This window comes from Mobula hypostoma, chromosome 4, assembly GCF_963921235.1.
Source record: "Mobula hypostoma chromosome 4, sMobHyp1.1, whole genome shotgun sequence".
NCBI lineage: Eukaryota > Metazoa > Chordata > Chondrichthyes > Myliobatiformes > Myliobatidae > Mobula > Mobula hypostoma.
In genome coordinates this window covers 25,268,482-25,282,929 of record NC_086100.1, presented here as the reverse complement: position 1 = coordinate 25,282,929, position 14,448 = coordinate 25,268,482, and the positions used below count along the sequence as shown (strand labels likewise).

The window sequence follows — 14,448 nt, the reverse complement described above, 5'->3', positions numbered from 1 at the left end:
ACATACTGCAAGAGATCCCTGATTTTTACAATTTGTAAGATTCAGTGACTTAACTACCTAAATATTATTTGGACTCTTGCTTTGTTGCAAGGCGAGTCTGTATCACTAACTTCATTTAGCAGGGACTCCCAACCATTTTTATGCCATGGACCCCTAACATTCCCAGGTTAGGAACCCCTGATCTAAAGCAATAAAAGAATAGAATCCACAGCAGAACTACAATTTCAACTGATCCAGATAGGTAAGGAAATGAATGTTCATATCTAATGCTGATTTCAAAATCTTGAAAACTGAAGGGCATTATTGTCAGTATTTTTATTACACCCTTATGTGTCATAACTATATATTTAACATAAAGGATATGTTTTGCATAAAAATTTAATTTTTTTCCTATTACAGATTGCCAGGCTTTATTTGGTGTCAGATGTGTTATACAATTCATCAGCTAAAGTTGCAAATGCCTCATATTACAGAAAATAGTAAGTAATATGTTTATTCGGTTTAATTTTCACCATATTAACTGTAGATCTGGATTAGCCTGGATCCAGCTAACTATCTAGAATCACGCTTCACAGAGTCCATTAGCATTTTCATAGATGTGCAAATTTTGACAACATACTGTCTCTTAGGGCTTTTAAATGAATTCTGATAGTTATTAATCTAGTCAAATGATTGAAATCCATAAAAATGAAAAATCCAAACTGATCAAAATTTAATTAAAACCTGAATTAAATAAAACAAAGTGAAATAAGTAATACATCTATCTATATATACCTCCTCCTTTGGCATCAGTGGTCTCCAAATGAATGAAGTTATGATTTAATATGCCACTGTTGCTGGCTTAAAGCCTGGGGCCAGATGCAAAGTGCATCTTACCCCTCTTCAGTAAGTTGGATTCAGAGTCCAGAGTGAAGTGGACAGCTAGATGCTCTTGCATTTGATCTTCAACATGGATGTCTGCTGTGTTTGGCTGCATATGTAAAAGGCTGGGGGAGTTTCTGAAGCATGACTGGTTCACTGCTTGTATTTCCCTTTGGAACTTCAGGTTAGCAATGAACATGATTCGGCTTACCTGTGTCAAGATTGTGCAACTCCATTTATATTCCTAACAGTTTGTTCGGGTGCTTATATGTTTCAGAGTTTTGTGGAATGTTGAGCACAGACATAGGTTAAGCAGTGCAAAAATAGTCAATAAAGATGTTTTAAGTTGATGATGTTTTAAGATTTCTGAATGGAGGGTTGATGGGAATATTTAGCGAATGAATTTTAGCTGAGAGTATATTCTGCTCATAAATAATTTTGTTATATCAGTTGCAGACTTCCTCATTAGATTGCATTCTTTTTCTTCTGCCCTTGTGTTACCTTCGGAAATGCTTTTGTGTATTTTCCAAAGTTCATATACGTATGCAAATATTGTTTCTTCTGATATTCGTGTTTTGATAGGTTCATTCAGTAAATAGATACTTTGGATCTTGTATTTTTCTTGCAGAAGATTTAATGCAACTTCTATGTATGTTCTGATATCTGAGTGTTAAGAGAGCAGGTCTTCACAGCCTTAAAAGTATTTTTTAGGACTCAGCTCTGAGCTGCATTTGTCAAATTTGACATTTTTGACCCTAAGGGTCTTTGAAGATGCTGTGACGTCTTCTGGTTTATGATGAGCAATTTCACCTTCAGCAATAATAGTTTTTTTTATTCCTCTGAAAAGTTGAGTCAAGCAGTATGTATCAGCTACTGTAAACACTCCCCAGCATAAGTATGCAATATTTTGGCCACTTGTATAAAGAAAACACTAGTATTATTAACTGGAATTCACTACCTGGTGACTCAAAGACTGCAGTGGCTCAAGGGATAAATTGCTTCCACCTTTTGGAGCATTTATGAGAGTTGATGCCCATTCCTAATTGCCATAGGTGGCAGCAAGTTTTGTGTCTGGCAGTATTTCCCAGCACCATGTTCAGAAATGGTTATTACCTTTAAAACATCAGGCACCTGAATCAGCATGGATAACCACTCACCTCAATCACGAGCAGGTTCCACAACCAATGAACTTACTTTCAAGGACTCTGCCACTCACTTTCTCAGTATTTATCTGTTTGTTTGTTTATTTGTTGTATTTGCATAATTTGTCTTCTGCACATTGGTTGTTAGTCTTTGTTTATCTGCAGTTTTTCATTGATTGTATTGTTTTTCCATTAATTCTATTCTTTTACTGTGAATGCCTGCCTGTGTATACAGTGATGTATACATACTTTGATAATAAATTTACTTGGGACTTTGTGAATATTTTTTTAAAACTAATATTTTTTGGCCTTGGGGTTTAAGTTAAACAATAATGTGCATAAGCAAACAGTCACGCTCTTTGTATACTCTTCAAGAGAATGTGTTCATTTCTGGTCGCCTCATTATAGGAAGGGTGTGGAAGCTTTGGAGAGGGTGCAGAGGATGCTGCATGGATTAGAGAGCATGTCTTATGAGGCGAGGATGAGCAAGCTGGGGTTTTTCTCTTTGAAGTGGAGGAGGATGAGAGGTGATTTGATAGAAATGTATAAGATGATAAAAGAATAAAGTGGGCAGACAGAGCCTTTTTCCCCAAGGCAGAAATGGCATAATTTTAGATGATGGAAGGAAATTATAGGTAGGTTGTCAGAAGTAGGATTTTCACACAGAGAATAGCAAGTACTGCTGGGGGTAATGGTAGCGGGAGATACATCAGCAACATTTAAGGGACTGTTAGATAGACACGTGGATGAAAGAAAAATGAGAGGGCTGTTGGGAGGGAAACGTTAGATTGATCTTGGAGTAGTTTTAATGGTTAACACAACATTGAAGGCTAGAGGGACTATACTGTTCTATGAATGTTCCCTATAAAGAATTATTGTAAAGTACATAATTTTACACTGAAAAGAAAATAGCAAGAAAAAATGTTGAATTAGCCAAAAGAAGTCAGAATATTTTAATTTTCCAAATTACAGGTTTATGATAGCAATGCAGTGGCTTCAAATGGGAATTCATGTTGTCATTGGGTTTTAGATTTATGGTCAGGATTCCACCCTAGCTGTTGAATTTAACTAAATCTCATGGTATTTTTCATCATTCGTTGCAGTGCAAATAATGCAAAACACTTTATAATTTTAGGCCTAGCGTAAACTAGTAGATATGTTTCTTGTATTTTACCAAAGTTTAATCTATTCCAGAAAGTAAAATTTTTGCTTCTCTCGCAGTTTTGAATCTAAGCTGTGCCAGATATTTGCAAACCTTAATGCAACTTACAAGTCAATTCAAGGTCACTTACAGTCTGAGAATTTCAAGGTAATAGCTACCATGTGCTATTTGCTGTTATTGGTCATAATAATTTTGAAATATCACAACTAATCAATTACATAATATAGTTAAATAGCACATTTTTTCTTTTTTTTTGATTTGTTAACAATTCTTAAGTAAATGAGGTTCAACCGTTAGTGGTACTGTATAATATGGTTAAAACAATTTGGTATCAAACTTCTATGTAAAATTTAAATTGCTTATTAACCCCTTCATTTAATGTTTGCACAAATTTTGGTCAATTCTTGAGAATCTATCAAAAGGTATTAAAATTATAAGGATAGACATGATTTCTTTTAATATTTGACATTTTGTGCTATAATCTTAAGAATTAAACCAAAGAGCTGTCCCAAACAATCTAAGTAGTTACAAGGTGTAGATTGATGGCCAAGCAAGTTTATCCATTCAAGACGTACACCACAGATCTGGAAATTCCTGGTTTAGATAAATTAGGCAACCTCAGCATGGTTTCTGTTTTATGTCTTGGTACCCATGGGTGACCAAGAAAAAAAATAGGCATGTTAGCTGATCAGAACTCTTGAGAAAGCTATTTATTAATGGATGACAACAAGAATGTCCAATTATAATTCATGTATATTGCTCCTGTTTCTAGCTGTTCCTGTCAAGCCTTCAGCATAAATCAAGGAAGATACGTTGAAGAGTAATTACAGAATAAGCAATCATAAAGTCTTGATAAAGGTTTTGGGAATCTGCCAAAGGTGCTTTGCGTATTTTAATAGTGTCCAGTACTGAGTCATTTAACTTGAAGATCAGGGAAACAAGCTGACATTTAAAAAGCTAAATGAAAAGATGTAGCAAGTTAAGATGCAGGGAATGTCCCAATCCAGCAATAAGAAAATCAAAAGAAAATACTTTCAATCTGAGCTATTGATAATATAATAACGTAAGCACGTGATGTTAAGAGATGCATTTGATATATTGAAGGGAAAATGAGGTTTATGTTCCTACAGCAAGGCACAGCCTTAAAAAACAAAACTAAATTGTGTATTATATTCATTTCTTTAACCACTGTCAGCTGGTTTGGTAATCAAAATTGTTAGTAATATGTTGAAATATTCTAATTTGTTTTACAGCAAAGAGTAATGGGCTGCTTTAGAGCATGGGAAGATTGGACAGTTTATCCTGACCCATTCCTCATTAAACTACAAAATATCTTTCTTGGACTTGTAGATCTCGAGGATGAAAGTAAAGAACTCTGCAAACCTCAGGTATTTAGGAATGGTTAGATATTTTTCTTCCTCTGCTTAAATGTAACAAGCAACAGAATTTTTCTTTTGAAGAAAAATTGCACAGTTTGTTTCATGGCTGAGTGCAACTCATGATAAATGCACTGAGTTTTTTCGTTTCTGTTGACACCGTTTCTTATGTCTAGAATATCTCCCTTGTACATGTACATGTTGAAACAATTCATGAAGTGTTTGAACGAACTATATATTTTATCTATGACTTGTCTTTCTATAACAAGGGTTTATATTTGATTATTATTCCCCAGTATTATGGTATCTTCATTGCCAAAGTTCAATTAATTTCCTTTTTTTCTGTTTTGTTTTGGGCCTGCATGAAGTATTACACATTTAAAAGGCATTAAGCAAGTATTTGCAATTTAGGAACAAATCAGTTACCCCACTGGTCCATACTTGTTTGACCCCTAGGGAAGCATCTTTATAGCTGTCCTATTCCATCTTCATTGTGTACAAGTGTTTGGTCTCAACTTCTCCCTGGGGTGATGTGTTCTATTAAAAAAAAACTTTCTTCTGTATTCTGTGTTAAGATTTTCTTAATGACTGTCCATAACCCCTAGGTTTTGTCTGGTCCTCAAATGGAAGCAATTATTTTTCAACTCAGTAATACCCTTGACATTTTGATGGTTCCCTCTGTCTTTGAAATTCTGAAATTTGGAATCCTGAAACATGAAAGGAAAAACTCAGCAGGCCAGGCAGCATCTGTGGAGAGAAACAGTTAACGTTTTCAGGTCAAAAGCATTTCATCAGCATATCTCTTGGATGTGACTCATCTGAGAACAGAGCTCAGCTTAATTCATTGCTTATAATTCTGACCTTTTCGTTCTGATATCATTTGTCTCTCCAGTTGCTTGTCTTAAACAGAAACAGTAAAATCTTGTGCACTGACAATGATTGAGATTAAAATTTGTATTTGAGCTGCCAATTCAGTTGAGAAATTTGACTGTTCAATTTAAAATTATTGCTCATTGCAGTGCAGATGTTTTACATATTTGAAATGGTTAGCCTGAAGAATTTGGCAAAAAATGTGCAGTGATTGTTGCATTGTTTTATATCTAGTGGTTGAAAGCAATTGAACAAACATCTTCCCAATAAGCAACCCAGTGGAAATGATTTAACACTCAACAGAAGTGCTGAATTTTGATCTCTTTCATTGTGGATCCTTCTCCACCCTCTGCATGACTTCTCATACGTTTTTAGGGCATTAATTGCTTGTAAGAATATTTATCTTATTTTAGGTGATAGTAAATAGAAATTGATATTTCTCTAAACCAAATTACTATGGAATGTTTTACAAGACATTTACTAGGAGTAAAATTGGAATAGATGTCTTGCAAAACATTCAATAGTAACTTGGTTTTTATTAGGCAGAAATATTGGAATGCTGTCAAATGGTTGTTGTGATGCTTCTAGTGTGGTAGTGTAGTAGGTAGTGCTTGTTCTCACTTTCAGCTTCCACCAGTGGCTTGCATTCTCATAAAAAGAACAGAATGCGCAAGTCTTTCCCTGCCAGTACATTGCCTCTGCAACAGCAAGCCTCGTGTAGTGCCTCCTACATGAGGCTTGCTGTTGGAGAGATGAAAACTGAGCTCCTTTCAGGCTCAGGCTGAACTACATAGAATGCGGCGGTCTGGCCCCTGCGCACACAACACATAGACGCATCAGCATGTGGACACACTCTGGTGCTTGTGAACCAGATTCCAGCTATGGGTAAATAGCTCCACTGCTTTGTGGGCAGTCTTGGGAGAGACAAAGGCTATGGAAGTAAACCCAGACAGAAAATCCGAAGTGGGGCCCCTAAGGCAGCTGGATAACCCTGAACATCCTTCCAGCAACTCCTGCAGCCTAGCTGGTGTCAAACTATTGTTTCACTATCCTTTGGACTACACTGGTGAGACTGAAAGGTGGTGGTTTGACAACTGACCATCCCCGGATCTCCATACCTTCTGCCCGGGGTTGTGCCCTGGAGAGATCTCTTCACCTACTGTCCTTTGAGATAGAATGATGCCACCATCATCATCATCATCAATAATGGAATTGTTTTGTTATTGTTCAGTTTATTTAAATTTGGGGAAACTTTTCTGCAATACTATTCATGCAGATCAATTCATTACACAATACATCGAGGAAGAATAAGGTGAAGCGTTACCGGAGGTGTAACAGCTACAGAGAAAGTATAGTATAGGTAGAGACAATAAAGTTCAAGATCCTATGTTAGATTGTGAGGTCGAGCCTGTCTTACTATGCTAAGGAACCATTCGGTAACCTGTGACAGAGGGTAGAAGTTGTCCTTGAGCCTGTTGAGCTTTCAAGCTTGTTTTGCTCAATCAGAGGAGACAAGAGAGAATGTCCAGGCTGGGTGAGGTCTTAGACTATGCTGGCAGCTGTGTTGAGGCAGCGAGAAGTATAGATAGAATCCATGGAGGTTCGCAGTCACCATGCATTAATTAAGAAGTGGTAAAGGACAATTGGGAGCATGCCAACCTTCTTTAACTTCTTGAAGTAGAGTTGTTGCATCTAAGTGGTTGGATCTGGACAGATGACTGATAATATTTCCTCCCAGGAGCTTGAAGTTTTCAACCCATCTTACCTTTAATGCAGATAGGAGCGTGAGTGCTGGCCTCCCTTTGTGAGGTCAATGATCAGTTCTTTTGCTGACATTGTTGTCAGTTCACCATGTTACTAGGGTCTCTATCTCCTTCCTGTACTCCAACTCATCATTATTTGAGATACAACCCACTATACTGCTATCATGTGCAAACTTGTAGATGAAGTTAGAGCAGAATCTGGCCCCTCAGTCATTTTTTTTGGTTTTGTATACCTGTATTGCACCAAGTTTAAAGGATTTTTGTGCTGAATTGAGCACATTTTTTGAAACCCTGCTTTATGAATCAACTCAGCATCTGAAAATGTGATTACAATGTTGGATATTGCAATGGAAAATCGAAATATGCATGTGACTTTAGGGTAAAATAGCACAATTATTTCTGGTCTATTTTGATAGCAAATATATTTTATTTTTTTCAAGTGGTGATTTTAAAAAATTTGCCTATTTTATAGATCCACTGAGAGAATGTACATCTTAAGTTTTGTCCCTCCTGGCCAAATCTTGAGAATATTGGTTTCCACTCTTGCACAGCAGTATCACTTCAAAGAAAATTCATTAGATTTGATACTTTGAGCTATCCTGAGAAGCAATTTAAAAAATGTAACTTAAATTTCTTCTCCTTGCCTATTGCAATCTGTGTTTTACATTTTTTTCTAAATTTTTGCCTGGCAGCCTATCACAATGTGCTGCTGTTTCATAGTTTCAAAGACCTAGATTCAATCTGTGCAATTTGCCTTTTCTTCCTGAGACTGCCTTGGTTTTTCTGTGCTCCAGTTTCCTCCAAGGCCCAATAGATGTGCTGATAAGTTAATTGGTTACTGTAAATTTCCTCTAGTTAATTTGAGGATCAAAAGGAGTTGGTATTGGTTTATTATTGTCACGTGTACAGTAAAAAACTTGCACACTATTCATACAGATCAAATCATTACACAGTACATTGAGGTAGAATAAGGTTAAAAAAAATTAAGAATAAAATGTAAAAGCTATCAAATGAAGGTAAACTATGTAGTGCGAGATCATAACAAGGTAGATTATGAAGGCAAGAGTCCTGTCTCATCGTACAAAAGTCCATTCAATAGTTTGATAACAGTGGAATAGAAGCCTTCAGGCTTTCAGACGTTTTTGTCTTCTGCCTGATGGGAGAGGGGAGAAGAGAGTATGTCCAGGGTGAATGGGGTCCTTGATTATGCTGGCTGATTTACTGAGGCATTGAGAAGTACAGAGAGAGTCCATGGAGGGGAGGCTGGGCTATGTCCACAGCTCTCTGCATTTTCTTGCATTCACGTACAGTGCAGTTGCCATACAAAGCCATTATGCATCCAAGCAGAATGCTTTCTGTAGTGCATCAATAAAAATTTGTGTAGCCCCCTGGTAAGCCTCAGGCTCGCTCAGATCGCTTTCGTCTAGGGGGAGCGGCCTTTGGCCCTGCCAGACTGGGCAATCAAGTTTGTTTGGATGCTGTGTGATGTACCCCACCCCGCCAAATAACAGACAATACACTGTATGCAATTAAATGATTACACTTTATAGATCTTACTGGAACTAGGTAATTAAAGGAGATAAAATATAAAAGGAAAGTAAAAGACGACAAACTTATCAAAATTCAACCACTTCGTGCACAACAGTTGGAGCTCAAGTAACGGGGTCCTTTTTCCACCATTCGATCCCCTCCGACCACCTCGATCTGCCGTCTGGGACCAACCACAGTGGTTGACCAGAGGCTCCACACGAGTTTGTCTTCGTCTCGTCTCCTCTCCTCTCCTCGCCGAAGACCCTGGGCCTCAGACTTCTGCTCGGGGTCCGTTCTGCCACCCAGCTTACAGCATCGCGTCTTCTCCCCCTGTCCCCATCGCGTCTTCTCCCCCTGTCCCCATCGCGTCTTCTCCCCCTGTCCCCATCGCGTCTTCTGCGCCAAAGCCCGCGAAACACAATAGCTTACAGACACACAAGAAAGAATAACATCTATCCCAATTGGTTCGTTCCCTCTCTTATCAATAATATAACCCAAACAAGCAGAGAGAGAGAGAGAGAACTCCTTACATCGCAGTTATTATTACAGAAAAGCCATTTTAATTATAGCATAACAAAGAAGCCATTTTGTTAGCCTTCGCAGTAACACAAAAGAAGAAACCCCTTACATTTGTAAGAGTGGACTGGGTCAGCCTCCTGAGGAAGTTGAGGTACTGATGAGCTTAGCCTTGACATCAGTGTGATGGGGCCAGGATAGGCTAGTGGTGATATTCACACTTGAATATTGAGCCCTCGATCTCAAGACAGGCATGACCAGCTCTTTTGTTGACATTGAGAGAAAGGTTGTTGTCAAGAGACAATGTTGCAGATAAGCTCAACGCCTTTTATGCATGCTTTGAAAGGGAGAATAAAACTACACCTGTGCAAATCCTTGCAGCAATTGGTGACCCTGTGATCTCTGTCTCAAAGGCTGACGTCAGAAAATATTTTGAAAGGGTGAGCCCTCACAAGGCAACAAACTGATGGAGTACCTGGTCGGGCAGAGAAAACCTGTGCCAACCCACTGGTGGGAGTGTTCAAGGACACCTTCAAATTCTCACTGCAGCAGTTAGAGGTTCCCACCTGCTTCAAGAGGGGTGACAATCATATCAGTGCCCAAGAAGAGCGGGGTGAGCTGCCTCAACGACTATTGCCCAGTTCCACTATGATGAAGTGCTTTGAGATGCTGGTCATGCCAGAATCAGCTCCTGCCTAAATAAGAATCTGGACCCACTGCAATTTGCCAATTGTCACAATAAGTCTACGGTGTATGCAATCTCATTGGCCCTCTATTTGGATCACATCCAAAATAGCATTGCTTACGTCAGTCTGCTTTTCATTTTTCTAGCTCAAGCGTTCAATACCATCATCCCCTCTGTACTAATCAACAAGCTCAAAACCTAGGCCTCTGAATCTCCCTCTGGATCCGTCAAATGTGGATTGGAAGTAACATTACCTCTTTGCTCACAACAAACACTGACGCACCTCAAGGATGCATGCTTAGTCCACTGCTTTACTCTCTCTACACCCACAACTGCGTGGCTAGGGGTAACTTAAACACCATTTATAAAATTGCTGCTGATGGCACATCTATTGTTGGCAGAATTTTAAGTGGTGACAAGGAGGCATAAAGGGGCACGATGTATCAGCTGATTGAGTGGTGACACAACAACAACCAACCTTGTATTCAATGGTTAGTGAGACCAAGGAATTGATTATGTATTTCAGGAAGGAGAAGCTGGGGGAACGCACAACAGTTATCATCGATGGGTCAGCAGTGAAAGGGTGAGTTATTTCAAGTTCATGGATGTCAGCATCTCTGAAGATCTTTTCTGGTCCCAACATACTTTATACTTTATTGTCGCCAAACAATTGATACTAGAATGTACAATCATCACAGTGATGTTTGATTCTGTGCTTCCCGCTCCCTGGATTACAAATATTAAATATTAAAAATAGTAAAAATTAGTAAATATAAAAATTTAAATTATAAAGCATAAATAGAAAATAGAAAAATGGAAAGTAAAGTAGTGCAAAAAAACTGAGAGGCAGGTCCGGATATTTGGAGGGTATGGCCCAGATCCAGGTCAGGATCCGTTCAGCAGTCTAATCACAGTTGAAAAGAAGCTGTTCCCAAATCTGGCTGTATGAGTCTTCAAGCTCCTGAGCCTTCTCCCAAAGGGAAGGGGGACGAAAAGTGTGTTGGCTGGGTGGGTCGTGTCCTTGATTATCCTGGCAGCACTGCTCCAACAGCGTGCGGTGTAAAGTGAGTCCAAGGATGGAAGATTGATTTGTGTGATGTGCTGCGCTGTGTTCACGATCTTCTGCAGCTTCTTTCGGTCTTGGACAGGACAACTTCCATACCAGGTTGTGATGCACCCTAGAAGAATGCTTTCTACGGTGCATCTATAAAAATTAGTGAGGGTTTTAGGGGACAGGCCAAATTTCTTTAGTTTTCTCAGGAAGTAAAGGCGCTGGTGGGCCGCCTTGGCAGTGAACTCTGCTTGGTTGGACCAAATCAGGTCATTTGTGATATTGACCCCGAGAAACTTAAAGCTTTTGACCTGTTCCACTTGCGCACCACCAATGTAAATTGGGTCATGCGGTCCGCTACTCCTTCTGAAGTCAACAACCAATTCCTTCACCTTGCTGACGTTGAGGGATAGGTTATTGTCTTCGCACCATGCCACCAGGTTCTTAATTTCCTCTCTGTATTCAAACTCATCATTACCCGAGATACAGCCTACAATTGTTGTGTTATCAGCAAACTTATATAATGAGTTTGATGGAAACTTGGCTACACAATCATGGATGTACAGTGAGTACAGCAGGGGGCTGAGTACACAGCCTTGTGGGGCACTGGTGCTCAGAGTGATTGTAGAGGAGAGCTTGTCCCCTATTTTTACAGCCTGGGTCCTGTCTGTGAGGAAGTTGAAGATCCAGCTGCAGATCTGAGTGCTAAGGCCCAGGTTCCGGAGCTTAGGAATCAGTTTATTTGGAGTAATGGTATTAAAGGCAGAGCTGTAGTCAATGAAAAGGAGCCTTACGTATGCGTCTTTATTCTCCAGGTGTTCTAAGGAGGAATGTAGGGCCAGAGAGATGGCATCTGCCGTTGACTTGTTGCTCCTGTAGGCGAATTGCAAAATGTCGAGGTTGACCAGTAGGCTGTGGTTGATGTGTGCCATAACCAATCTCTTGAAGCACTTCATAGCAATTGATGTCAGAGCCACAGGTCGATAGTCATTCAGGCATGCCACCTTGCTCTTCTTCGGCACTGGGATTATCATTGCTTTCTTAAAACATGAGGGGATCTTAGACTGAAGCAAGGAGCAATTGAAGATGTCAGCGAACACTCCAGCTAGCTGGCTTGCACAGGCCCGGAGAACCCGTCCCGGGGTGCCATCTGGGCCCGTCGCCTTTCTTGGATTTACCTTCAGGAAGGCCCTTCTAATGTCCTCCTCGGTGACGATGAATCTCGATGCCACCAGGTCCGGTTCATCCGGAGGGAGCGGGACGCTCCTCTTCTGTTCGAATCTTGCGTAGAATACGTTAAGTTTGTCAGGAAGAGAAGTGCCACAGTTACTGATATTCCCAGCCTTTTCTTTGTGACCAGTGATCTCATTTAGACCCTGTCGTAGTCTACTGGCATCCTTCTGGTTAGCCTGGGCTTCCAACTTGGCTCGATATTGCCTCTTGGCGCCCTTAATGGCTTTCCGGAGTTCACGCCTGGATTCTGTGTAGCAACTGGTATCCCCGGACCTAAAGGCCGCAGCTCTAGCCTTTAAAAGGGATTTGACCTCGTAATTCATCCAAGGTTTCCGGTTAGGGAATACCTGGATCGTCTTGCGAGACACACAGTCCTCTGTGCATTTCCAAATAGAGTCTGTGACAGATGAGGCATACTCATTGAGGTTAGCTGCCGAGTCCTTGAATACTAACCAGTCCACCGATTCAAAGCAGTCACGAAGGACCTCATCTGTTTCCTCCGTCCAACGCGACGCTGCTTTTTGACACCGTGACCTCTCGCTTCAGTTTCTGTTTGTAAGCCGGGAGGAGGAGTACAGCCTGATGGTCCGATTTTCCGAAGTGAGGTCGTGGGATGGAACGGTAGGCATCCTTGACTGCTGTGTAGCAGTGGTCAAGTATACTCGGGCCTCTAGTGGGGCAGGAGACATGTTAGTATAACTTTGGCAGCGCCCTTCTGAGGTTGGCCTGGTTAAAGTCCCCGGCTGTAATGAGCAAAGCCTCCGGATGCCTGGTCTCAAGTTCACTGATGTTGGCATACAGTATGTTCAGAGCACACTCCACGTCTGCCTGTGGGGGGAATGGAGACCGCTGTCAGTATGACCGAGGTGAATTCCCGTGGCAGATAGTAGGGACAACACTTCACTGACAGGTGTTCCAGGTCCGGGCTGCAGGAGCTTGTCAGTGCCACTGTATCCGAGCACCATGCAGTGTTGATCAGTAGGCAGACACCACCTCCCCTCGTCCAGCCCGAAGACGCCGTGCGGTCCATCCAATGGATTGAAAATCCCTCCGGGCGGATGGTACAGTCAGGGGTGGCAGGGGAGAGCCAGGTCTTGGTGAAACAGAATACACAGCAGTTCTGCATCTCCCTGCAGTAGGTGAGTCTCCCTTTAAGATCATCCACCTTGTTCTCTATGGCTTGCACATTAGCTAGTGGGATGGTGGGCATAGGGACCCCGAAGCCCCTCAGCTTCAATCTGACCAGCAGCCCAGCTCTTTTCCCACGCTTCCTCTGTAAATAGTGCATCTTTCCAGGTTTCCATCGATGCAGTGTGCTGTTGTCAGCTGTTTGAGGTTGGTGGACGTGTCCTGCGGGAATCGATCTGCGGGTCGCATCGTTGGACACTCCGGGTTGGGCCGAGTAACGGGGGAGGCTCTGCTGCCACTTCCAGCTGCCGGGGGTCCAGGCTGTTGATTGGGTCGGGCCCCGAAGCTGACGCTTAATCCCGGAGGGCTGGGCTCCTGGCTGAAACAAGTCCGTAAACCGAGTCACGGTTGCGGAGGCCTCCGCTCCAGCTGAGCTTCGGGCTCGATTTCCAAGGTCGGCGGGGAGGCCTCACTTCCGGCAGCTGTGGATGGCCACCAACGGGGCTTTACGGTGGTCGCTCCGGGGAAGTATCTGGGGCACCTTGAGGTCTCCGCCGTCACTTCTGTGTGGTCGTCTGCTCCAGAGAGGTGCTGGTCGACAACGGACCGTGTCTCCAAGTGCTCCGGCACAGTAGCAGACCATGGGTCACCGGGAACGTGGTGGGCCTCGCTGGTCGGGTCCAGGTGCGGTCCGGAGTTTAAGAAGCAGTTCTGGCGCGGTGGTCTCCAGCTGGGTCAGTAGCTTTGCCAGGGTGTTGTTGATCTTGATCTTGCTAGATTGGAGGTTTAGAAAGGTTTCTTGGGTATAGGATAGTGGAGAGGGCAGTTTGCTCGGGAGAGCACGCACCAAGTCGCCAGTTACTGGTGCCATCTTTACCATCAAAAAATAGCATATTGATTGAATTACAAAGAAGATGCTACAGCGGCTATATTTCATTCAGAGTTTGAGTTGGGAGCCTTGGTATGTCACCAAAGGTGCTCACAAATTTCTACAGATGTGAACTCTGGCAATTCCATGGGCACTAGCTTTGCTAGCATCAAGTACATTTTCAAAAGGCAATGCCTCAAAAAGGCTGCATCCATCGTTAAGGACTCCCATCACCCAGGACATGTGCTCTCCTTATTGCTACC

At 41.7% G+C, this 14,448-nt stretch overlaps 1 protein-coding gene across 3 annotated transcripts in view; it reads left to right on the top strand.

The window, feature by feature from the left end:
- u2surp (U2 snRNP-associated SURP domain containing) overlaps positions 1-14,448 on the top strand; it is a 97,834-nt gene that overhangs the window by 67,293 nt on the left and 16,093 nt on the right. For all 3 annotated transcript variants that reach the window (XM_063045410.1, XM_063045407.1, XM_063045409.1), the window contains 4 exons: positions 400-479; positions 3,225-3,312; positions 4,419-4,553; positions 10,432-10,488. In XM_063045410.1, the coding sequence (XP_062901480.1) occupies positions 400-479; positions 3,225-3,312; positions 4,419-4,553; positions 10,432-10,488 (360 nt within the window). The remainder of the gene's footprint in view (positions 1-399; positions 480-3,224; positions 3,313-4,418; positions 4,554-10,431; positions 10,489-14,448) is intronic.